The sequence below is a fragment of the Boleophthalmus pectinirostris genome, unplaced genomic scaffold (genome assembly GCF_026225935.1).
Source record: "Boleophthalmus pectinirostris isolate CB_2022bp ecotype Guang Dong unplaced genomic scaffold, ASM2622593v1 HiC_scaffold_7, whole genome shotgun sequence".
Classification (NCBI taxonomy): Eukaryota; Metazoa; Chordata; class Actinopteri; order Gobiiformes; family Gobiidae; genus Boleophthalmus; species Boleophthalmus pectinirostris.
In genome coordinates, this window is record NW_026571473.1 from 1200001 (window position 1) to 1225997 (window position 25997).

The following is a 25997-nucleotide window of genomic DNA, read 5'->3' on the forward strand; positions in this document are numbered from 1 at the left end:
AACAGACATGGAGTTGTGTTTTGTTTCATTCACACATTTTAACACACAAACCCTGCACGTTTAAGGTGAACTCTTCTCTCAAAAGGAAAACACTCTGTTCCACCTTGTGATGTCACATGGTAATGCAGGAAGTGCTGTACTGTGTTTTGAACTCCACACACCTTCACTAGAATTATTTGGATGATTTCTGCCTCAGAATTGCCGATCTTTACTGAACTAAAGGTAAAAGGAGCTGTTAACATGAAAACTACATGACATCACAAGGTGGAGCAGAGCATTTGGAGCTTTGGAGCTTTGGACAGACTTCTAATAAAGGGTTACTCAAATGAAACAAACAAACTCTGGGTTTGTTTTAGAGGAGGTACCGTAGTACCTTTGGTTTAAAGCTCACAACAGTAATTTTTTCTGTAATATAAGATCTTTAAATGTGCATTGTGTAACTTTCCTGGTGTAGGGTCTGCCACCTGCTTGTGTCTATAGACATGTTTGTGCTTAATCTTTCACAGTGTGGCATTATACTTATTTCCATAGAGACAAGTAGGTTACTCTATCAAGTTAAAGGTATATGAGTGGAGAGACAACCATGCCCACAGTAAAAAAGAAAACATGTTTCTAAGGTATTTATAAACAGTATATGTTTAATGCCATACTGTGGAATATTACAAGCAAAGCAATGATAGATGGTGAATTCTCATAGTTACATAGTGCACCTTTAAAATCACCTACCTAAAACTTTATATTTCAACTAATTTCTGTAATATTTCAACAAATTTGGATTAAAGTTTTAAGCTTTTTAGATTCTTTTTGTCTGTGTCATCAGCCAGCACCATTTATTTTGCTTTTATCTTCAATTTATTTTCCAAAGTTTTATTGTTATTAACATTGCAAGCCTCGTTCAGAGCTGTCCAGTCTTTTCTTATACCCGCTGCAAACCCTTCGAGCAGAAAACCATTTTAAAGTAAAATACATCTAAATAATAAATATACATTTTGACACCAGTTGTGCCTTGTCACAGTGAACTTTGATTATTCACTCAATGAGCTACTTTGGGATTTCTAAAAGTAATGATTTGGGGGTAAACGTGAGTCTTAAATATAAAATAAATCTATATAAACATAATGTATATCAGCGGCTGAAGAGAGAGGCAGTAAACATTGTGTAAGGAGGAAGTGAACGCAAACGGCGCACTTCTGATTAAGTCCACTTTGTCTTGTTCCTAAAAAAGGAGAATTTTGACAATTTTCTAGTATTTTCTGCATCAAACTATAGATAATATAAGCTAGAAAGAAGATGGGACTTTACTAAATTTACTTATTTAGTAAAAGAAATGAATACTGAATATACTAAACTTCATATTTAATTTTCTAGGGACATTATAGAACAGATAGTCTAAAAAGCATAAGGCACAAAAAGATAAATGCATTAAAATCTCTAAAGATATAAACAAGTTCTACAAATTTCACCAAAAAACTATTACAACTAATATTAATAATGTTCTTACAGTGTTATTGAACTACTGTCAGAAGTGTTTTTGTCTATTCATATATATATTTTTATTGATTTTGTCATTTTGTTTAAAAATTAGCAGCTACTTGTTGACGCTTTAAAGTAAAGACAAAGTTCTCATAAAAGATTCACCATGTTCTTCGATTAATTTTTCATTTTTTGGCCTTAACTCTCTCCTCTCAGGCTGGAGTTTTGGGTGTAGTTTGGTCTGGTTCCTGGGGAGGGCGCTGTTGCATAAAGACTGGACATTACATTGTGCTCTGAGCTCAGCAGGAGTTTGAGAAGCTGAACAGAATGGTGGATTTGTTTCCGATTTAGGGCTAAATTTCAAAAGCGATGACGCCGAACGAGCTGCTATTAACACTTGTGTCATTTGTCAACACTCCAATGTGCCTAGTTTCAACAGCTCGCCCGACGCTGCCAACGCACAAATAATTTTACTAATGAAAAATCATAATGGGCGAATGAAAAATCAGCTCATATTCTGAAAATTTGAGATTTCAATTTGACGATCCTTTGTGTAACTTTTCTCGTGGAGGGTCCGTCAAAAGCTTTTCGTGGCAGAGATATTATTACTTTGTCTGGAATGTCTCACAGTATGGCTTTAAACCTTTCTGTCGTCACGGAGACCAAACTAGAGCAAGTTACAGGTCAGATCTGGGAAGAGGCGAGCCCACTCACAGTCAGAACGCATGTTTTTCTCGATACTTTGAGCTATAAAACCATCTGGAATTGAATAAATGTAAAGTAGAGCATGTAAAGTTTAATGCTATACTGTGGGACATTCCAGGCAGAGCAATGACGTCTCCATAGAAACAAGCAGGTGACGAACTCCCAACCAAAAAGTTACAGAGTGCAACTTTAATAGGCATTTGACAACTCTAGTTAAGATGAATTGCCAATGTTTTTTTTTCTTGTGTTTTTTTTTTTTTTTGCATATAAATTTAGATCAAATTTCTCAACTTTTATTTCATATCAACACTAATTTCCAAGTGACAGTGGCGTAGTTGAATAAGCATGCCCAGCCACCAGAGGGTAATTGGTTTAAACCTCACCTGAACGCACACTGGAATTGTGCCGTTGGGCCGGACACTTCCAACACCCAAAGCCAACTCCAGTGACAACAAATGTGCTATGCTATTTCCGCAATCACAGTATTTTTCTCGTTTTGAATTTCGTAGCATTTTTTATTTGCATCCTTTTAAAATCAAGCTCTAAAACTTTTCAACTCCACCATTTCACGGAGTTTTGTTTTTGTTATTTCGTTTTTTTTTATGCCGTGGTCTGGCGATGGCTGAAATCGAGATTGCGTTCTCTTTCCCGCTGCAGTAAAGTGCTCAGAAACGCCGTGAAACCAGGTGAATTTTGGGACATTTGTGAATTGCCGTAGCAACAGTGCACAGCCACAATCGCGTCGTATTTTGATCCTGAGAACCAAATGGCTTTTCATAATCCTACTCCAATTCTCTCTCACACTTTCATGATACCCACAAACAAAACAAATACAACGCTATCTAACTAATAATAACTAACTAAATGCTACAACTTAACACATCGTCTTGATTGGTTGAGACATTCGTTCGATGTGGAAAAAAAAAAAAAAGAGAAAACGATGATTAACTCATAAGATGCGCTTCACTGCGTGGTCGAGGTAGTGAGAGCCTGCTTTGGGATTGGCTAATTCAAGTCTAGAAAATGAAAACATGGTTAAGAGATTTTTGGAGATTTTTTTTTTTTTGATTAGGCGCTCAGGTCAAAGTTGGAAAACGAAAACATGCTTGGGACTCATTTACATTTGCATAAACCAGCGGATTCGTTTCCAACGGTTAGAAAAATAACATCGCGGATTCCAACTTTTGAGATACTGTGCACTGCTGCTGGCTCGCGGTCAAGGCAAGAACGTGAAACACCTTCGGAAATAAGTCTGCCTCTCGTCAAATCCGTGCGAAAAATAGTGCAACATTTTCAGCATTTTTATAAATAAGTCTTAATCGTGCTTTCTCTCGGCTTGCATACATGTTTCAGAGCAGGTCGATCATGTATGGAGCTCGTAAACGCTAATGGCTTACAAGATTTTCTCTTCTAAAACTACGACATAGAAAAGCAAAGTTTAGAAAAATATGCCTACTTTACATAATCTCACTTTTATCCCCCTGTGGTGAACAGTTTTGTGCAAACCTTCCTTGGGAATTTATACAGCGGCGGCTCCGATTGGTCGAAATAAGGCGTGGGCACAGGCTGAGTGAAAATACTGGACCAAAGGACGGTGTTGTCGTCAGTAAGGGAGGTTTTTTTTGCAGTTATCTGTAGCCACATACTAACCGGCGACGCTACTGAATACATCCTACAAAGGCATTATTATGATCATCTTAAAAGTCCTATATGACACAAAATTTACTGGTAGATCGGTAGAATGTTGTTACCTTCTCAAAAACATGGAGTTGTGTTTTGTTTCTTTCACACATGTTTGAGAAACTCTGTAGTTTTCACCGTATCACCGAAACAATTTGTGTCCAGACACGTTGTTTCTGTGTCCGCAAGCCTTCTCTATCCACACAGCTTTGAGCATATTTGTTTACGTTTTACAGAAATTAAAGTTAAAACTGCATGGATATTTTGAATAAACTGAGAGCTCAAAAAAAACAGCTCGTTATTGTGCGCTGATGCGGTTCAGCTTCTGTCGGACTAAAGGACACGACTCAGTGGAATATGAGTGTTCTTTCTGGGACAGAGGGGTGTTCTGCTGATGGTGAGTCTGTTCTGTGTTTCTATCGCGTAAACTTTTCAGAGATTATACGTCTGCAGGTCGTACGCACAGACCGTATATATGAATGGACACATATTCTAGCCCAGGGGTGTCCAAACTTTTTTTCATCAAGGGCTACAAATCTAAACACAAATAAAGCAGAGGGCCAATCAAGAGCTGTAGACTGATGCTCAATACAGTGAAGAATTGAAATATGTACATGTTTAACACGTTAGAATGAGCCATCAGTCTTTATTTATGCTAAGATCCTTAAAACCACATACTAAATATTAAATATTAGATTTCTCAAGAGAGATTTTCAAACAACTTTGAGTAAAAACTTAATTTTTAATTGAAGCAAGGTCATTTTGGGCCAATTCACCTGGAAGCCTGAGGGCCAAGAAAAAATTGTCTGAGGGCCGCATTTGGCTCACGGGCCATAGTTTGGACAGGCCTGTTCTAGCCTCTTTACTTCGCAGTGCATAGACCTACATCAGCATATCAGCGTTTTCAGGCATCCACACAGGGCCGGATCAGATCCCTACTCAAATTTGTGGGAGCTGGAGCTATTTTCCATCAGATTAGTGTGAACGAACACTGCATCCACAACGAAAACGATTCGAATACATACTAGTGCGGACGGGGCTTTTGTTCAGTAGAGATTGTAAATCCTAGAGCTGAAATTATCTGAATTATTTTAGTGATGATGTATGGAGTTTAAAAAGAGAGAGAATTTGAGAGAAGAACTTTGGATTTGTGAGTTAAACGTTTGAATGAAACAAAACACAACTCCGGGTATGTTTTTGATGAGGAAACATTATAACAACAATATAGACCCTTTAACTAATGAGATATATACAGCTACACATGTTAGTAGCAGAAATATCCATAGTTTCGATGTAAAAATCAATTAGGATTTTTACAATTACAAAAAGTACAATTTGATTTTAACAAGCCAATTATAATGCTGCATTCTGTTGCTCTTGGGACTTGGGGAAAACCGACCTCCACCTCGAGAAAGTGCAATCAAATCGAGGTTCCGAAACACAAACTCGGGCTAGTCGGTCGGACATTAAACTTTCTCGGGCGTCCATATTTTCCCCAACTGCTGCAATGGAACGAATCTACAACAAAAGTCGGGAGAACTGACTCGGATTTATCGACTCCCGACATTCAATAGAACTTAGAACTTAGAATAGAACATTGCATTTGTCTCATTGGTCCATTATTTACGCAGACTGTGGGAAGAACCTCCATTTGGGAAGACTTTCAGCACTTTTGCTACATCTAGTTTGCTATTTTTTACAACTTCTCTAGCTACGTCTAAACTGGAAGCGCTAACGTGCTAAAAAGTCAGCCAGGAGCCGCTGCCGTGGACTGCAACTTAGAATGCGTTCAAAAGCAGCAAAATGGAGATTATCGTTAAGAAAACAGCCGGACAGAGTAGACAGATTGCAACGTTTCGCTATGATAGGAATGAAAACAGGTAAATATTTATAAAGAAGAAGGTGGCGGCAAGGTAGGGGGCGCCGTTTTGCCACATTTACCATCCGAGGTTCGACGTAAGTGCTTTTATTTTTTTCCATGGAATCGGCCAATCGGCATGCTCGATTTCCCTCGCTTCCTTCCTTTCGTTTTCCTTTCAGACATTTTGTGGTTTGTGGGGCTTCTCTTTGCTGTTCTTGCTGTTGCGTTGGTCCGTGGAGCCCCGGAGCAGGCCGTGTATGAGGGAGTGTGGCGGGGAGGGGGCAGTTCTGGTGCTGGGGGGGTTAGCAGTTCGATTGTGATTGGCCGGTAGATTTGGCGGGGGATAGAAGTGTCCGATGATGACCTCGCTGTACGTGGGAGGGGCTCCGTCTACCCTGCTGGAGTGTTTGTGCTGGCGGGACTCCTGTGCTTCCATCACGCTCATGCCGGAGTGGACACTAGGGGGCGGTAACTGCAAACTGTAGCACAACACAAAGGTACAAATTAGTGTTTTTGCGATTTTAGCGTTTCGTGATTTTTACTTCATCTGCCATGTGGTAATGGTCCGTGTACCGTTCGCTCTTCTGAATTTCAATTAAGAATGAAAAAACTGTTTATTTTATTTTTACGTTTTTGTATCAAACAAAAAAAAACAGATTTCGACCTCTTTTTCCAATATTTAATTTAAAGTTTATCTCAAACAAACAAGTCTTAAAACAGCCTGTTTTAATTTTGATATTTTATTCTCTCTGGTTTATTTGCCCCGGAAGTTCTGCTGCAGTGTCAACCATGGATCTATAATTAAAACAATTTTTATTATAATTCTGTGGTGTGAACTGAGCAAAGGAGAGTTTATCGCTGCTTCCTGTTTCTCGTCAATAAAATGAGTTCAATAATGACTTTCTAGGACATGAAAGTAAACGCATCCTATAAAAGAAGACGAGCTTTCAGGTAAGTCCTTCTAGTAACAGAATTTCTGGGGCAAATAAACCAGAGAGAAGAAAATATCCAAATTAAAATAAGCACTGTTTATTATCTATTAAAATAGAGTGGTTTTGATTGGTGTTATTTGTTTTTTTGTTTTTTTCTTTTTCTGTTTTGTTTTGTTTGTCTTTTTTAAACTAAAGTGGAATAATGAAATAATTAACTGTTTTCCCATTTTATTGTTTTTCATTCTTAATTGAAATTAAAAAAAAAAACAATACTGATAATAAAGGCTTTTAATTATTTTGCATTTCTCAGTGCTTCCACTTTTTCAGCTTTGTATTTTTCATGTTTTTATCTTGTGTTGAGTTTAATGGAAAGCCCTTTGGTCACCTTGAGTGTTGTTAAAGTTTCTATTAATAAAGATTGATTGCTGATTGATTGATAAATGCATCTGACATAAAGGTGCACTATGTAACTTTTCTTTGACCTTAACTGGAATATTCCACCGTACGACATGAATCTATCCTCCATTTATTTAATTACAGGTGTTTTTATTGCTGAAAATAAATGTTGGCCTACGTGAGCTGGGTCAATTCTCCACAGATCTGGCTTAAACTACAGCTTATTGTTGTTTTTATTGCTCAAAAACACCTTTAAAAACATGAATTCTTGCTCTGAGTTGCGTCATCTCACCTGTAAATTGGCCTGGTGGTATTTTCTGCTTTTCTCTATGGGGGTTTCTAAGTTTTAATGCAAATTTTGGAACATTGCAGGCAAAGAAATGACATATCTGTGGAGATAAGCAACCGGCGGGCCCTCTATCAGAAAAGTTACATAGTGCACCTCGAGAAACACCTGATTTCTTTACTAGAAGGAGAAAGAATGCGCTTCCGTCTCTTGTGGTACTTCGTCAGATCCACATTTTCACAGGCTCGCAAAGTAAACACGCTTTGTGAGGCAGGTGTGGGAGCTAACCGCAGTTATGGAAATACTAATTGGGCGAATTTACAAAATGAGAGTCACCATAATTATAATTCCTGTTCCTGAGGTCGAGTCGTCAAGGAATACTTTAATGAAGCTCGTAAGAAGTCTGTCCAATAACACCACAACACTGCAATAATTATCAAAGGGTTTAACTGTGAGTCTTAAGAACTTGTTTACAATATTCACTCGGCTGCATCTTCAAGCCAAGAGTTCAAAACGGTGCCAAACTTTATTATTATGCCATTTCCCAGCGCTAAACCGGCGTCTGCGTTACACAATAATTACTGACTTATCACTGGAGGTGAAGAGGCTTGAATAAATAACAGATATGACGCTTTAAAGATACAAACTCATCACTTAAGTGTTCTGTGAAGTTATCGCAGCTCGTGCTTTTTGACACCGCGATACATTCAGATACGTAACTGCTGAACATTTACCCATAGACATAGATGCAGTACCTCTCCCGACATGATGTTATACTAAATTAAGTCACTTTTTCAGCTCTTAATGCTGTAGAGAGCAGATTTTTAAAGGTACAACTCTTCAATGTATTATATATTTATGTTTATTTATTATGTTGTTTAAAAGTATCACACTTAGGGGTGTGCAAAAAAATATCAAAATCAATATATCGTATTGTTTAATGTGATGATACAGTATCGATATCGTGGGCTGCTGTATCGATATATATCACCAAGAGTATTTTTTGGTGTATTTTACTAAGTTATTTTGTTACAGCGCTACTGTTTTGTTGCTTGTTTAGTGGAAGGAAACTCATTTATGCAGCACATTTAACAAATTCACTATTTTAAGGATTAAAATGTGTGTGTTTGAAATTGACTTTGCACAAGAAGTGGTTAAACAAAGACTTTTAGTATCACAGCCATGACTGGCCATATCAAATCGATTTGAAATATATCGTATCGAAAGTGAACCGTATTGAGATATGTATCGTATCGTGGCCTATGTATCAAGGTATGTGTATCGTATCGGCAGCTTCTTACTGATACCCGGCGCTAATCACACTACATCTATATCGTCTCCAAATCCTAAATATATCACACTTCACACAATTGTCATCGTCACACTCCTTATATATACTTGTAGAAGTCGTGACTTGGACTTGAGTCAGACTTGAGTCACTATTTTTAGGATTTGAGACTTGACAAAATGGACGAAGACTTGGGACTCGACTTGGACTTGAAGGTCAGTAACTTGGACTTGACTCGGATTTAAGGCCTGTGACTCGAGAAGCACTTTTAAATCGGATTTTTTTTCTATTTTCACTGTAATGATTCACACTAAGATCTTGTCAAGACATTTAAAAAGGAAACATTAAAATTCCTACAACTCTTACATACTCTAGAAATACTCATACATAAATATACTATGATTTTTTTATGTACAATTTATCTTAAAAGTCATATAAATGGCAAAAATCTACTTTGGTTTAAAGACTTGAAATGACTTGAAGCTCAAAGCAGACGACTTGGACTTGACTTGGACTTAAGGGCCAGTGACTCAAGACTCGACTTGGACTTGCCTGTATTTGACTTAGGACTTGACTCCGACTTGAGACTTACAAAAAAACAACTTGGTCGCTACTCTGCCTCCGTGTTTTACTGTTACATTATTGTGAAGTGCCTTTGTGTTACCATGAAAGTCACAATATAAAACCAGTTTATTATCAGTTTTATCACACTTTCTTCCTCACCTGTTGTGCGTGCAGTTGCCGTGCGTCACCAGTTGCGAGTCGAACACCGTGCGGTTAGGGGGCGCTCTCACCGACTCCCTGTTGAGCTCCCTCTGCTGCTCGGGGTCCCTCAGCTGCAGCGTGCAGGGCCCAGCGTACGGCGGGGGCTCCTCCCCGTCCGACAGCGCGATGGTGGGGGGCAGTTCGATGACGCCCCGGGGCAGGTAGGGGTAGGTGGGCTGGAACCTGCTCGCCCCGTACGGAGACTGGAAACGCGTGGGCACCGAGGAGGGCTGCAGCCTGTCCGGGGGCCGGGCGCTGTACACCTGTGGCTGGGAGACAAGAATGTGACGGTTAGACGCGCGTTATGTGAAGACCTGTCATTAACCCGTCTTTTTAAATGTCTGCAATTGTCGTTAACGTTGACATTTAGCTGTTTTAAAAGTCTACTGTCTTTACTTTGAGTCTTTACAAGTTTAAGACCACAAGGACCACTACGGAAGCAAGAGAAATCACCACTGATACTAGTCTCTGTGCTCTTATACTTGTTCTAATAAAGCTCAAGATCATTTTAAAACTTCAGGAAAGGTTCATTTCTGTCTGTGAATGTGACTTTTTTAATATCAATACCTACTCAAATGACAATCTTGTTTCGATACAAGTTTTAGTATTGATTAATATTAGATTTTTTGATACTTCTGACAACCCTAAAGCGCGTATGTATTTTTTTAGTGTACCACAAAACAAGTTCTGCTTTTTATGTTTGTAATAATGTTGGATATTTTGGTATACATCGTGTGGGCGTGTTGTGGGCGACTTTGAGCAAATGCAGTAGTTTATATTTTGCTAACGTAACACATTTTAAGCAAAAATCTAAGTCACTTTTTAGCCAAAATATAATCTAAACGAAAGCATGTTTTGTTGCAATAAAAAACCTCTCCACAAACCTGACTTTTACTTGGACTGACAGAAGGCCTGCACCTGCTTGTCTCCATGGAAATTTAGTTCTTTTGACCATAATATTCTATCAACTGGTTTCACTTCATGGAAACCGTCTGACCTCAAAGCATTAGGATTCATTCGCTCGACGGTAGGCGGGGAATTTTTAACCAGTCGCTGTTATTTGGTCGTGACGTATGTAATGTGCCAAATCCTGTAGGAAGAAGGACAATAACGTCTTTCCTCTTGATAAAATTCACCAAACGTTCTCTTTGTTCCTGCTTTAAATCCTCGATCTCGGGAATCGTTGCCAACACAGAATGTCTGTCTTCATCTAAATCCATCTCGACCGCTTTGTTTACCGTTGTAAGTAAGCAAGTCTTTATGTATATAGCGTTTTTCACAGACATATGTCACAAAGACGCTTTACAGAGCATTTATAGATTCATTATTCTTTTCTTTTCTCCACACCCGGTGATGGTGAGCCCTCCGACCACCACCATCACTCACGCACACACCACTTTCATACTTGGCAATGTGGGTGAAGTGTCTTGCCTAAGGACACAACGACAAGTTTTATGACTGGTTCCCCACAAAAGGGATCCAGACAGGCGCTTGAGTTTGGCGTCATGGCTTCACAGCTCTTCACTGATTGGCCGGTGCGCGGTCTACAACGTCTGAGGTTCTTGCAAAACGTCTAGTGTGTTCCGATCAATGACCTCGTCGCTGGAGAGAAATGAAACTGAGCGGAGGCACTATTTAGCGCCAACCTGGCCGGTAATATTACACAGTATGAAATAAAACGTGTCCGTCTACATGAATGTTCTTAAGATTTTATCTGTCTAATTCCGTGACTCATGCAGGTGAGGCCCCGCTTCCAGAAAGTTACACTGTGTTGCTTTAAATGTTCAACTTACCTCGTTGATGGGCACGTTTGTCCCCTCTGAGGACCACAGACCGGCCTCCTGTAAAAGATCACATGGGTTCATTCACTTTCAGTTGAATCTTTTACATTATCTGGAGCAACATTTGGAACTGAATTAGAAAACTATAAAACTTGTTTTCTCCTTACAACTCTTTTTTACAACTGAGATATACTTGTTTTACTACATTTTAATTTATTTATATTATTCTACCTTATTTGCACAAGTCTCTTTTGTTATTTCTGCTACTTATTTTGAACTTACACCATTTATATTTTTGCTCTTTTTTATTATAATATACTGTGTTGTGTGAGTTACTGTGTCCAAATAATTTCCCTTGTGAATCAACAAAGTTTGCCTAAGTCTAAGTCTAAACTGCTTTGAACTCGTGCCCTGTTTTAGTCTACTCCTCCCACTTCCAGCCAGATGTTATCTTCAGATCAGGTGTGCAAAGTAGACATCTAGCTGATCTTTTGAACCATTCATGCAGCACTAATGAAACTGGAAGTCGGCCAGAGTATTTGCATATGAAGTCAAAAACCAGTCGGACGGGTCTGGGAGCCAACTGCACTTATACAGGTAATGGTTTTAGGGTGAAATTACGTAGGAATTTATTTTACATAGCCAGGCTTGTGAAACTGTCAGAACTGTTGATTGTTAAAAATTTCAGGTTCTTTTGGTGTTATTGTCTGCTAATGTTAAAGTCAATTATTATAGAAGAATGTATGAGTCAGCGTTTAGAATATTTTTAAAGAGCCTATATTGTGCAAAACTGACGCTTGTGAGCTTTAAGCCATGTTACAATGTTGTTGCCTCATCGAAAACATTAACTGGAGTTGTGTGTTTTGTTCCATTCACACAGTAATTTGAGTAATTTTGCATTATTAGTCTACAGCTCCAAAGCTCAAAACACTCCGTTCCACTTTGTGATCTCATGAAGCAGTGGTTTTCAAGTTAACAACTTGAAACAACAACTTAACTTTTACCTTTTTGCTATGTTTATACGATGACGGTCTGAACAGAAGATGCAAAAGTGGCGCCGCGTCTTTACTTTTTATTCCGTGTTTAGACAAGCGTTTTCGGGAGGAAATCTGCGTGCATACGGTGATGCAAAAGTGTGTGGAATTGTCAGGTTTCTGCGTACTGTACGTATGCGGCATAAACTCGTACGCGACGTGAGTGAGCAGATCTGACCAGAGCTTTGCGTCTTGGGCAGTGTAGACGGAAACGCTATGGCGGAGAGTATTCAACTTTTCCACTCTGGAGGGTGGTTTCAGATTCAAAAACTCCATCGCCATCTAAACCAGACATGTCAAACTCAGGCCTGGGAGCCAAATTGGACCCACGATATAATTGTATTTGGTCTGCAATTTCATATCATATCGCCGGCTACAGATTATAGATACATTATTTATTTAAACTTGTGTTATTATTTTATATTACGCTTTTTCTGGATTCAATGTTTAAGCAAAACTATAACTAAACATTTATTTTAATTAGAAAAGGTTTAGCATTACATATCTCGAAAGAAGAGAAAAAATGCAGATGTTGCTGAAATTTTCCATTTAAATATTTAGTTTGGCCCATAACTTAGTCCCAGTTTTTAATTTTGGCCTCTGTGAATTTGAGTTTGACACCAACGCTCTAAACAAAAGGCACTTCAGATAAAATATTTTGTTGTTTTTACCCGCAAGCGTTCTTTTGTAAACAGGCCCTTAGTTCAGTGGAGATTGGCGATTCCGGGGCTGAAATCATCCAAATTATTCTAGTGAAGGTGTATGGAGTTTAAAAACCCAATGGAGCACTTCCTGTATCACCAAATGACATCACAAGGTGTAACTGGGTGTTTTCTGTTGGCGAATAACTCCGTCTAAATATGCAGTTTTTGTGTGTTAAACGTGTGAATGAAACAAAACACAACTCCCGGTCTGTTTGTGATGAGGAAACAACATTATAACATAAATCAGAACATTTTGTAAAACGGGCCCTTTAATACTTTTGTAACTGCAGCTCGTTAGATCTTTTTCCAGCGAGAACATAACATTATGATAATTATTTAAGGTTTGGCAATGAGCTCAGAACACTTGGTTTAAGTGTCTCCAAGACTTGGTTTTCAAGCCAAAAATAGCTTCAGTCCAACGTATTAATACATTCACAGAGGAATTGTGGATGCAAGATTAATCACAATCAAATCAAAATTGCAATTTGAGTGGTTGTAATTAGCAAATCGCAAAGGCTGCATTTTTGAAGTACCATAATTTCCTCCACAAACAACAAAATCTGTGACTGTACCAAACTCTCCACCTACAAGAAACTGTATTTACAACTGTTTTAATGGCTAAACTGCTTTTAAATCATGCCTATATTTTATCTGATTACCTTTTTTTACCTTTTATTTTAATTGTATTCTTTGTACAGTATCTTTAAGTGTAGAAAAAGTAGTAGTAGTAGTAGTAGTAGTAGTAGTAGAAAAACCCTATATAAATAAAAAGTAATATTGTTATAGTATGAAAATATCCTGTCTGTTTCTGCATAAAAACCCTGTAATTCAGATCTGTACAAACATGTTCAGAAATGTGATTCGCTTCCGTTCACATTTCAGTGTTTTTGTTCATTCTTCTAGACACGATTTTGAAAAATATTATTAAATCATTAAAGCAAATACTCAAATTTTGCCGCTTGTCAGAAAGTTCACAACAGAGGTGGGACCAAGTGTTTGTCTCAAGTAAGTCTCAAGTCTTTGACCTCAAGTCCGAGTCAAGTCCCAAGTCAAAGACGGGCAAGTCCAAGTCGAGTCTCGAGTCACTGGCCCATAAGTCCAAGTCAAGTCCAAGTCGTCTGCTTTGAGCTTCAAATTATTTCAAGTCTTTAAACCAAAGTACCACATATAGCTTAGATTTAGAAATTGTACTTTAAAAATCATAGAATATTTATATTTNAGACCGTCTAATGGATGATACGAGCAGACTGATCGAAGGCTTTAGTATGAGCTTTAGCCATGTTAGACCGAAACCAAAACCAACAATCGATTCTGATGCTATAGACGAAGAGCAGATTAACTTCAATGCTGCAAGAAAGCAGTTTGTTCAAATGGAGCAAAATAAGATAGACCCCATCATACGGCCACGCAAAATTCAAGTGAAGACATCACCCAAGCTAAAACCAGATGCTGCAGTGCTAAGAGAAGAAATAAAGAGAGAGGAGCTAGTGTTCAAACCAAGCGTGGAAGATAGTGTTGATGCAGAAGTGAAGGACGATCGAAGTAGCAGTCATAGTCGACAAAGCAGCTATATGGAAGAGTCAGATGGACTTTCACTAAATGTCAGCTATAGCAGCATCGATGTGCTGGCCCATGAACAAAACCAAACAGGAAATAACACATTCCAGTTTAATGTAGAGCCCGAGACGCCAATTGAACGAGAGATACGTATTACTCAAGAACGTGAGGAGAACTTGCGTAGATCCAGGGGCCTGCAGAGTAGCGTCAGCGAAATGGTCGAAATCAAAACCAAAAGATTGCAGTTGCTGACGCCGCTAACACCTTCGCGAGTCAAAGATAAGGGTAAAGCAAGTTCTATCTTCCAAGAAATCCAAAGAAAGGAAGAAGCAATCAAGCAAGATGCTGCTGCACAAGAGTTAGCAGGTCGAAGCCTTGAGCGAGCAAATAGTTACGATGTTCTTCATTCCAACGCTAACGAGGATAGAGCGAGTTTTATCTTCCAGGAAAGAAAGGGAGAAGCAATCAATCAAGACGGCGTAACACGAGGGTTTCCAGGTCCAAAGCGTGAGCGGGCTAATAGTTATGACATCCTGCAGCCCAAAGCTCACACTAATGAGAGTAATGGTACCAACGCCTCTGAGCAGAAAGCAAAGCTGGATGTTGTTGACTATGCTTTACAAAAGCAAAATTACACCGGTCAAGATGGAAGCAAAACCGATGATCGACAAAGTTATACCAAGCAAGTTCAAGGGTATGCTGAACCATATGTGCCTGGAGAAAGGCGAGTAGAAAGATACAGCTACACCAAGCAAAGTGATCAGGTACTGGCAAGAAATGGGGAATTAGAAGGATTTAAAAGCTTTGAAGAAAGATGGCAAACTCAAAATGGAGACAAAATGGAAAATGGTTTTAAAAGCGTTAGCACTGAAAGGTCTGAAGACGTCTTTCCATTGTCATGTTGTCCTCACAAACATCCAGAAGATTCAGATCCAACTAGACCGGAGCAGACTCCAGCATGGAGGGACAGTCTGGAGAGAACAACAGGTCTGCACAACAGAGGGCAGGGGGGGTCCCTGCTCATTGAGAGAGACATTGAGGAGGCTCTGAGGAGGGAAAAGGAGCTAAGGGAGCAGAGGGAGGCTCAGGTGAGACAAATGTATTCCCTGCAGACCCTGGTGGAGCAGTCAGACAGGATGGCCGCCCCACAGTTCATCAAGCGCGATATCGAGGAGGCGCTGAGGCGGGAGCAGGAGCTAAGCGAGCAGAGGGAGATTCGAGGCAAACAGGTTTACTCGCCGCAGACGCTGGTGCAGCAGGCAGACAAGATGGCCGCCACACAGTTCTACCCACAGATCAGGACAGGTGAGGCGGGCACTTTCAGTTTTTCATTGTTGAGTTGTGTTGAGCTCTGCATGTCGGCTAGGGTATGGAGCAAGCAACATAATCCCATTTTCCACATAAACCTGACAGCCAGGTGATTCAATAGAATCACCTTTCCCTGTGTGGGCTATTTACTATTATAATCTAGAATTTTCCCTTTTTTAAATGTTGTTAAACGTATCAATCTTTGTTCAGTTTGTTCCTTTAGGTGTTTTCTTTGAAAATGGTGCAATGGTATTTCAGACTGTGTCAGGTTTATGTAGAGTTTGTGGATGACTCTAGTCCCATGTTTGTGCAGCGTGTTTCAAGTGTTTGGTGGGGTTCGTTATGGTTGTTGAGTCCACAGGCTTCAGACGCTAGAGTTGACAAATCTGAACTTTTGGTGAAACTGACTATGTGTTTTTTGGGCTGCGCCCCCAAATGCAAAGGTGTCCAACTGGAAGTGTCCATAGCATTATTGATGCTGTGGTCAGAAAGTACAGTCTCAACTGCCACTGTTTAATGCCGCCGCAGAACCTTCTAGACAAAAGCAAAAACATCTCTATAAATACAAGCAGATGATGGATCCTCCATCCAAAAAGTTACGTAATGCACCTTTAAGTAAAAAAAAATAAAAAAAGAAATAGCAAAGGTGCCATAAATTTTCCTTAAAGATATGAACAAATGTGCTTAGAGATAAACACCCTGGTTTGGTAAGATATGCAGATAACTTATTTATAACTGCAAAAGAGAAACTGACCTACAGGCTGAATCAGAAATGGACTCTTAGACCGACCAATAATTTCAATAGCTGTTATAAATGATAATGATCTGCTAAATGGTTGAACCTTGAGATTAGAAAGTTGCCAAAACATCTCCTAACCCAGAACATAATCAGGACTCCATCTTTCACCTGCCATAAACAAGAGCAGTCACATTTGAGCTAGAGTCATACTGTGATACAAATACTTCCTTATGACATTCTTCCATTGTGTTATATTGGGACCTAAGTCCACAAATGACTTTATCATCATCAGCTCTAACCCATGCTCGTACAATCACCAGGGCCCAGAACCTTACAGTGTTATCAGTATAAAAAATGAGACTTGCATAATGATACATTTACCGTACCAAGGTAAAGCATATGAAATAAGAAAGACCTTGTATCTCAGTTTTACTTCTAGCTTAGAAACACATTTTGCAATTCTTTTTACAATTTTACAATTCTTTGCAATAAACAAAAATGGATCAACATCATCATCATCATCTCTTCATTTCAGAGTAATAAACACACAGACACATCAACAACACAGATGGCTAGAAAAAGGATCTACACCAGTGCTTCCATCGAGAGGACTGGTACTGCACAGTTATTTCACTTCTTTTCTTTGCTACATAATTCCAAATCTCATCATATATATGTTGTCTGTGTTTATCCAAAATGTAGAAAGTAATGAACTTAAAACAAGCAGCCTGCTTTACAGTGCAGCATTCCTCCACCCCACACTCTGTGGTGGTAACATACTGCTGTAGTCACAGCTGCCCTGGGGCAGACTGATGGTTAGACAGGCTGTCAATCTGCACTATCGACCACTCCCACCACCAGTACTCGCACACCACACAGGCAATGCGGGTGAACTGCCTTGCCTAAGGACACAGCAACAAAACATCAATATGGGCCCTTTAATGACTGAGCGTGGACAAAAGCATTTGTTTTATGCTCAGATGAGTCGAGTCAGCTGATGTCCCGGGCTCCTCATAAAGACCCACTGGAGAATGAATAACTGTGACCAAAGTCCGGCTGGATTCAGGAGAGAGCTTCTGTTATATTAATGTGTAACTATGGGCATCAAGGAGTCAGGGAGTCCTCACACTGTCCACACAGACTTATCCTGGTTTAGTCCTGGATTAGTCCTGGTTTAGTCCTGGTTCTGTGCTAGTTTAATCCTGATTCAGTCCTGGATTAGTCTTGGTTAATCTCTTTCTAGTCTCTTTGTGCATATAGCTGTTCAAATGAATGAATGAGGTGTATAGAATTGTTAGAATGAATGATATAGGTTGCACATAGACCAGCAGCAGACATTAATGGTGAAAAGGATAAGATGGATAGGCTCAGGAGGATGAAGGTTCTGCTGCTTTGATGAAGACTGGATGGGGAAGGGTTGTAGTTAAACCTTCAGGTAGAAGTAGAGGCCTGAATGGCGTGAGAGGTGATTAGTTGTGATCGGGGGAGGGACTAAGAGCCTGCCTTCTTGGTTGAATTGACTCTATGACGTAGTTTAATACTTTACTGATCCTGCGCTCTCCCCCTTGAACTGCCACCTTACCGTGGTGGGGAAGTTTGCGTACCCGAATGATCCTAGGAGCTATGTTGCCTGGGGCTTTATGCCCCTGGTAGGGTCTCCCATGGCAAACAGGTCCTAGGTGATGGGGCAGACTAAGAGCAGTTCATAGAACCCATATGAACAGTGTAATATCGAGGACCGTGACGTCGCCCGGTATGGCGCAGCCGGGGCCCCACCCTGGAGCCAGGCCTGGGGTTGGGGCTCGAATGCGAGCGCCTGGTGGCCTGGCCTTTGCCCACGGGGCCCGGCCGGGCTCAGCTCGAAAGGACGACGTGGGTCCACCCTTCTGTGGGCTCACCACCCGCAGAGGGGTTCATAGGGGTCGGGTGCATAGAGGACTGGGCGGCGGTCGGGTCCTGACGGCCTGGTCCGCATCTGGCTGTGGCGACGTGGAATGTCACCTCGCTGGGGGGGAAGGAGCCCGAGCTTGTGCGGGAGGTTGAGAGGTACTGGCTAGATATAGTCGGGCTCACTTCTATGCACAGCTTGGGCTGTGGTACCCAACTCCTTGAAGGGGGTTGGACCCTCCATTTCTCTGGCGTTGCCCACGGGGAGCGGCGGCGAGCTGGTGCGGGCTTGCTTATAGCCCCACAGCTCAGCCGCCACGTGTTGGAGTTCACCCCGGTGAAAGAGAGGGTCGTGTCCCTGCGCCTTCGGGTTGGGGACAGGTCTCTCACTGTGGTGTCGGCCTACGGACCGAACAGCAGTGTAGAGTACCCGGCCTTCTTGGAGTCCCTGGGAGGGGTACTGGACAGTGCACCAACTGGGGACTCCGTTGTTCTATTGGGGGACTTCAACGCCCACGTGGGCAATGCCAGTGACACCTGGAAAGGGGTGATCGGGAGGAACGGCCTCCCCGATCTGAACCCGAGTGTTTTGTTATTGGACTTCTGTGCTAGTCACAGTTTGTCCATAATGAACACCATGTTCGAGCACAAGGGTGTCCATAAGTGCACGTGGCACTAGGACACCCTAGGTCGGAGGTCGATGATCGACTTTGTCGTCGTGTCATCTGACCTCCGGCCGCGTGTCTTGGACACTCGGGTGAAGAGAGGGGCTGAGCTGTCAACTGATCACCACCTGGTTGTGAGTTGGATCCGCTGGCAGAGGAGGAAGCCGGAGGGACCTGGCAGGCCCAAGCGTATTGTGAGGGTCTGTTGGAAATGTCTGGCAGAGCCCTCTGTCAGAGGGACCTTCAACTCACACCTCCGGGAGGGCTTCTCACAGATTCCGGGGGAGGTGAGGGATATGCAGTCCGAGTGGGCTATGTTCTCAGCCTCCATTGTCAATGCGGCCGCTCGTAGCTGTGGGCGTAAGGTCTGTGGTGCCTGTCGCGGCGGCAATCCCCGAACCCGGTGGTGGACACCGGAAGTAAGGGATGCCGTCAGCCTGAAGAAGGAGTCCTATCGGGCCTTGCTGGCTCGGGGGACTCCTGAGGCAGCTGACGGGTACCGGCGGGCCAAGCGTGCTGCAGCCCGTGCGGTCGCAGAGGCAAAAACTCGGAGCTGGGAGGAGTTCGGGGAGGCCATGGAGGAGGACGGCCTCAAAGAAATTCTGGCAAACCATCCAGCGCCTCAGGAGGGGGAAGCAGTTCTTCACCAACACTGTTTACAGTGCGGGGGGAGAGCTGTTGACCTCAACTGGTGATGTTGTCGGGCGGTGGAAGGAATACTTTGAGGATCTCCTCAATCCCACCGTCACGTCTTCCGAGGAGGAAGCAGAGGCTGGAGACTCAGAGGTGGACTCATCCATCACCCTGGCTGAAGTCACTGAGGTGGTTGGCAAGCTCCTTAGTGGCAAGGCTCCGGGGGTGGATGAGATCCATCCTGAGTACCTTAAGTCTCTGGATGTTGTGGGGCTGTCTTGGTTGACACACCTCTGCAACATCGCGTGGCGGTTGGGGACAGTACCTCTGGACTGGCAAACCGGGGTGGTGGTCCCTCTGTATAAGAAGGGGGACCGGAGGGTGTGTTCCAATTACAGGGGAATCACATTCCTCAGCCTCCCCGGTAAGGTCTATGCCAGGGTACTGGAGAGGAGAATCCGGCCGATAGTCGAACCTCGGATTCAGGAGGAGCAGTGTGGTTTTCGTCCTGGCCGTGGAACACTGGACCAGCTCTACACTCTCCATCGGGTGCTCGAGGGTTCATGGGAGTTTGCCCAACCAGTCCACATGTGCTTTGTGGACTTGGAGAAGGCATTCGACCGTGTCCTTCGTGGTGTCCTGTGGGGGGTGCTCTGGGAGTATGGGGTCCGGGGCCCTTTGCTAAGGGCTGTCCGGTCCCTGTATGACCGGAGCAGGAGCTGTGTTCATCGCCGGCAGTAAGTCAGACCTGTTCCCAGTGCATGTTGGACTCCGCCAGGGCTGCCCTTTGTCACCGGTTCTGTTCATTGTATTTATGGACAGAATTTCTAGGCGCAGTCAGGGGTCAGAGGGGGTCCGGTTTGGGGACCACAGGATCTCATCTCTGCTGTTCGCAGATGATGTTGTGATGTTGATGGCTCCATCAAACCGGGACCTGCAGTGTGCACTGGGGCGGTTTGCAGCCGAGTGTGAAGTGGCTGGGATGAAGATCAGCTCCTCCAAATCCGAGGCCATGGTCCTCGACCGGAAAAAGGTGGCTTGCCCTCTCCGGGTGGGTGGAGAGTCCTTGCCTTAAGTGGAGGAGTTCAAGTATCTCGGGGTCTTGTTCACGAGTGAGGGGAGGATGGAGCGTGAGATTGACAGGCGGATCGGTGCAGTGTCTGCAGTGATGCGGTCGCTGTATCGGACCGTTGTGGTGAAGAGAGAGCTGAGTCGAAAGGCGAAGCTCTCGATTTACCGGTCAGTCTACGTTCCTACCCTCACCTATGGTCATGAGCTCTGGGTAATGACCGAAAGGACAAGATCGCGGATACAAGCGGTCAAAATGATTTTCCTCCGCAGGGTGGCTGGGTGCTCCCTTAGAGATAGGGTGAGGAGCTCAGTCACACGGGAGGAGCTTGGAGTAGAGCCGCTGCTCCTCCACGTTGAGAGGAGCCAGTTGAGGTGGCTCGGGCATCTGTCTCGGATGCCTCCTGGACGCCTCCCTCGGGAGGTGTTCTGGGCATGTCCCACTGGGAGGAGGCCACGAGGAAGACCCAGGACACGCTGGAGGGACTATGTCTCTCGGCTGGCCTGGGAACGTCTCAGGATCCCCCTGGAAGAGCTGGAGGAAGTGTGTGTGGAGAGGGAAGTCTGGGAGGCCCTGCTCAGACTATTGCCTCCGCGACCCGACCTTGGATAAGCGGAAGAAAATGGATGGATGGATGATCCTGCGCTGCCACTGACCCAGCCCTTTTGTCCAGCCTGTTCCAGTTTTTCACAGAGATGTGTGTAGAAACCCTCAGTCGTCCAGCTAGAATCCATGACAAAGAAGAAACTTAACTGTTTGTCAACTGGACAAACATTTATTTAGGTTGAAAACGTTTCACAGCTCATCCATGTTTTTGACCTAAGTAAATGTTTGTCCAGTTGACACACTGAATTTCTCCTTTGCAATAGTCACAGAGATGTTATTTAACCAACAAACAACACTTTAACAAAGAACAGCAGCAATGACAGACTGATAAAACACAGACAGCCTTTGTGAATTCAGCTTTGGCTCTTTTCAAAAAACCTCGGTGTTAATGTTCCAGTCCAAGTTGTTATCTAAGTGGACACTTGTATGTGTGAACTGATTCAGTGTCCTGGCCGTTTCGGTTGAATGGCTGGAAAGTTCTTATTCTTGTAACAGTTGATTGTCATTGTGTTGTGTTCAATATGAGATCATTTTTGGTGCTCCATCATGGATCATGTCCCTGTACTAGGCTTTCTGGTTGTTTTTAATACATGCCACTATGGCTGTGTCATCTGAATACTTCAGAATGTGACAAAAAGTTTTAAATTTGTACTTGAAATGAAATATGTACAGGAGTGTAAAGGAAAGGGGTGAGCACAGTTCCCTGTGGAGCTCCAACACAACTGTCATGTCTGAGATGGTGTTTGAGATGGAGTTAGTGACTTGGTTGTGTTCTGTATTGGCATGAAGGACAAGTCTTCAGGAAACATTGGTAGTCCTGGTTAAATCCTGGTTCAGCCCTGGTTGAACTCTGGTTTAGTCCATGAACTGAATATGTTACGAATCAGAAAGTCTACATCACCACCAACTTTCTCAGTAATAAAATGCTGTCTTTTCCTCCCAGGTAAAGAAGAGTCCAGAGTCCACACCTACTCTCGTCCCTCTCTCGGCGGCCCCCAGCCCTGGTCTCCTGCCCCCCAGACCTCCCAGACTCCCCTGACCCCATTCCGCAATGTGACCCAGACAACAGCCCCCCACACACCCCAGAACCCCTCCCCCCTTGTGGTCCGGGTCCCCCTTCCGGTCCGAGGACTCACCCAGACCCTGCTACAGGACTTTGAGGAGAGAAGGATCAAACTGAAGCTGGATGAAAGTGCAGTGAGTTCAGTCACAAGTGTTGTCACAATAGTAACACTTAAACTTGATTTCAATATAAAAGGAATAGACTCAGTACTCAATACACATACAGATACCACAATGATAATAATAATAATAAAAAAAATAAAAAGATGTAAATATAATTTTCAACATTAACTGGTAGAAGTTTCTTTTCTGTTCCCTCAGTGGTGCAGTAGGTTCATAGTGTCCGTGTGTATATTAGTCTATGTGCTCTGATACTTGTTCTGATACAGAGAAACATCATTCTAAAGACATTCAGGAAAGGCTTCTTCTCTGCTGTGAATTTTAGTATCAATACCTGCTCAAATGAGTATCTTGTTGCAACTGAGTGACAATATCTGCAAAGCGCATTGCAAAAATACATCTGGCCACTCATCCAAGAGGCTTCTTCAGTTTGACAGGGTTATCTAAGTCACTGTCTTATATCTGTCTGAAGCGGGAGCCACTACGCTGAAACTAACACACTACAGTTGTTTACAGTAACAAACATCTCTTATTAATGAAGTTCGTTAAACTGCCATAAGGTCAACAGAACTTTGTCAGAACAGAAGAAGCTGCTTGGATGAATGATGAAACTCCCTGGAACGAGTGAGGGAGAAAGACACAACACAAGTGTTCACAGTATAAACGTCATGTATGACCATTGTTTCATGTCACATGCTGCTTGGGTGAGACATTTGTGTTTGTGTGTTGCAGTACGCTGGAATCCAACCAGTCGATTCTGTCAATAACGAGGTACGACTTTTCCCTTTAAAACCTCAGAACACTCACAGGCAGTGTGCTCATGTGTGCTCATGTGTGCTTATGTGTGCTGTGTGTGTTGTGTGTGTTGATGTGTACTAATGTGTGTTGTTGTGTGCTGTGTGTTGTTGTGTGCTGTGTGTTGTTGTGTACTGTGTGTTGTTGTGTGCTGTTGTGTGCTGTGTGTTGTTGTGTACTGTGTGTTGTTGTGTGATATGTGTTGCTGTGTACTGTTGTGTGTTGTTGTGTGATGTTGTCTGTTGTTGTGTGTTGTTGTGTGTTTTTGTGTGTTGTTGTGTGCTGATGTGTGTTGTTGTGTGTGTTGTGTGTTGTTGTGTGATGTGTGTTGTTGTGTGTTGTTGTGTGCTGTGTGTTGTTGTGTGCTGTTGTGTGCTGTTGTGTGTTGTTGTGTTGTTGTTGTTGTGTGTGATGTGTGTTGTTGTGTTGTTGTGTGCTGATGTGTGTTGTTGTGTTGTTGCGTGTTGTTGTGTGTGATGTGTGTTGTTGTGTGTGATGTGTGTTGTTGTGTTGTTGCGTGTTGTTGTGTGTGATGTGTGTTGTTGTGTGTTGTTGTGTGTGATGTGTGTTGTGTGTGTGTTGTGTTGTTGCGTGTTGTTGTGTGTGATGTGTGTTGTTGTGTGTTGTTGTGTGTGATGTGTGTTGTTGTGTGTTGTGTTGTGTGTGATGTGTGTTGTTGTGTGCTGATGTGTGTTCTGTTGTTGTGTGTTGTGTTGCTGTGTTTTTGTGGCTGTGTTTTTGTGTGTTGTGTTGTTGTGTTTTGTGTTGTTGTGTTGATTTGTGTTGTTGTGTTGTTGTGTGTTGTTGTGTGTGATGTGTGTCGTTGCGTGCCGTGTGCAGGTGGTGGAGTCCACTCGGGTCGTGCGGCACAAGAACCAGAGGGCGCTGCAATGGGAGGCCGGGCTCTTCGCCAACCAACAGGACCAGTGACCATCCCAGTGTTCACCAGCAGGGGCAGTGTGGAGGCACTCAGCCGCTATGGAGAAATAATGTTGCTGCGGCGGGGGGGGCTGTTTCAGAAGAACTCTCCACTCACAGTAACGAGGTCTGGAGTTCAACCTGAGAGATGCTCAGTCCACACGTTCTCCAGGTAGAACTGCGGGCTGCACTGCCGTCGTCCACTGCTCCTGCCGTTGGAGGATGGGTTAGGGTCAAACACAGAGTGCAAATTTCCCCACAAGTACAACACATGCACCTTAACCTCTTGGGCCTCCTTGACCTCCAGCCCAGCAGACTTCTGACTCTGGGTTCCACTTGAGCAGCACACATGGAACAGATCAGAAATGTATGGTGTATTTGATTTTTTGTTCATTCATTTGGCATTTTGTATTTGTGATTGATCAAATGTGATTGATCAGCTTTGTCTCAAATTTAAACCAGTTTTGAAATTCATTAGCCTCTTTGAGTGACAGCGCTCCTCCTGTCAGACCACAGCACTGACACAGTCCAGGGGGCGCTGATGAGCAGGAAACACACATCACTCTTCTTCTGTAGATTTTACCTTTGGACTTTGACCTGAACTCATAAGACTGCTTCTGATTGGTCCGATCAGAATAAACATGATCCAGTGTGATAGCAGCCAGCCAATGAACTGTGATCTTCAGACTGCTACAGTCAAATAAATGATGCAGCTCCGAGCTACTTGAATGAAGTCAAAATAAAACTTTATATTTTAAAAAAGCGTTTTTTGTGGAAGATGAATTAGCAATGCTGACAGAAATCTGCCTTTACTCATAAAAAAACAACAGAACAATCATGTAGCACCATGACCACATATCCACCTGCAGTAGTGAAAGCTGTTTGAGAGCGGCTTAAAGTGAGTCTGACAAAGTTTTATTGAGATAAAATGTGCACAGGAGACTTGAATTAAAATGCAGTGATTTGTGGGGCTCAAAGGGAGAAGAGCACAGGAGCACAGGGTTACTGCAAATACAGTCAAATACAACATGGACTTTAAAGAGTCACTTTAAAGTTGGGATGGGCATTCGATAAAATTTCCTTAATCGATCGCTGGGACAATTACTGATCGATTTTCAATTAATCTTTAACATTTTATATTAAAATGAGATTACTAATCTGCATAAATGAACTCAACTTTACAACATATAAACCATCACCACTATAGAGCCACATCAGCCCATTTGACATTATCATGTGTTTAACACAGCTTTGACACATTTGTTTACATTTTACAGAAACTAAACTTAAAACCACATGACTCATTTACATAAACTCTAATTACTGAAAAAAACAAAACAAAAAACAGCTCTTTCCTTGTGCGCTGATGCTGTCAGACTAAAGGACACGACTCAGTGGAATATGAGTGTTCTCTCTGTGACAGAGGGATGATGATGATGATGATGATGACGGTGAGTGTGTTCTGTGTGTGTCGCGTTGGAGATGGTTCATGTTTTCAGAGATCAGATGTGTGCAGGTTTAGTGCAGCTCTTTATTTAACATCATTTCACTCACTTTATTTATGTTGGTCACTTTATTTATTTTAGCTTCTGTTGTGCTGAAAAGAAAAGTGTTTGTCTTTTGGACACATGTGACTCAACTTTATGTTGCAGTAACCAGGCTACTGCGTTTACACGCACCATGACAAAACAGAGATACTCAAAAACCCGATCATACCCGGGACACTGATGTGC

The 25997-nt window shown here is 42.5% G+C and overlaps 2 protein-coding genes across 2 annotated transcripts; one reads left to right on the plus strand and one right to left on the minus strand.

Annotated features, from left to right (window-relative positions):
* Window positions 1-1273: 1273 nt before the first annotated feature.
* On the minus strand, window positions 1274-11289 carry LOC129412083 (protein TMEPAI-like). Its single transcript, XM_055165060.1, has 3 exons — window positions 11180-11289; window positions 9345-9655; window positions 1274-6198 (listed from the first exon to the last, which is right to left on the minus strand). The coding sequence occupies exons 1-3, from the start codon at window positions 11249-11251 to the stop codon at window positions 5895-5897; spliced, it is 687 nt and encodes a 228-aa protein (XP_055021035.1). The 5' UTR covers window positions 11252-11289; the 3' UTR covers window positions 1274-5894.
* Window positions 11290-14124: 2835 nt separating this feature from the next.
* misp (mitotic spindle positioning) lies at window positions 14125-25028 on the plus strand. Its single transcript, XM_055165084.1, has 4 exons — window positions 14125-15767; window positions 22313-22566; window positions 23284-23322; window positions 24187-25028. The coding sequence occupies exons 1-4, from the start codon at window positions 14135-14137 to the stop codon at window positions 24274-24276; spliced, it is 2016 nt and encodes a 671-aa protein (XP_055021059.1). The 5' UTR covers window positions 14125-14134; the 3' UTR covers window positions 24277-25028.
* Window positions 25029-25997: the final 969 nt, after the last annotated feature.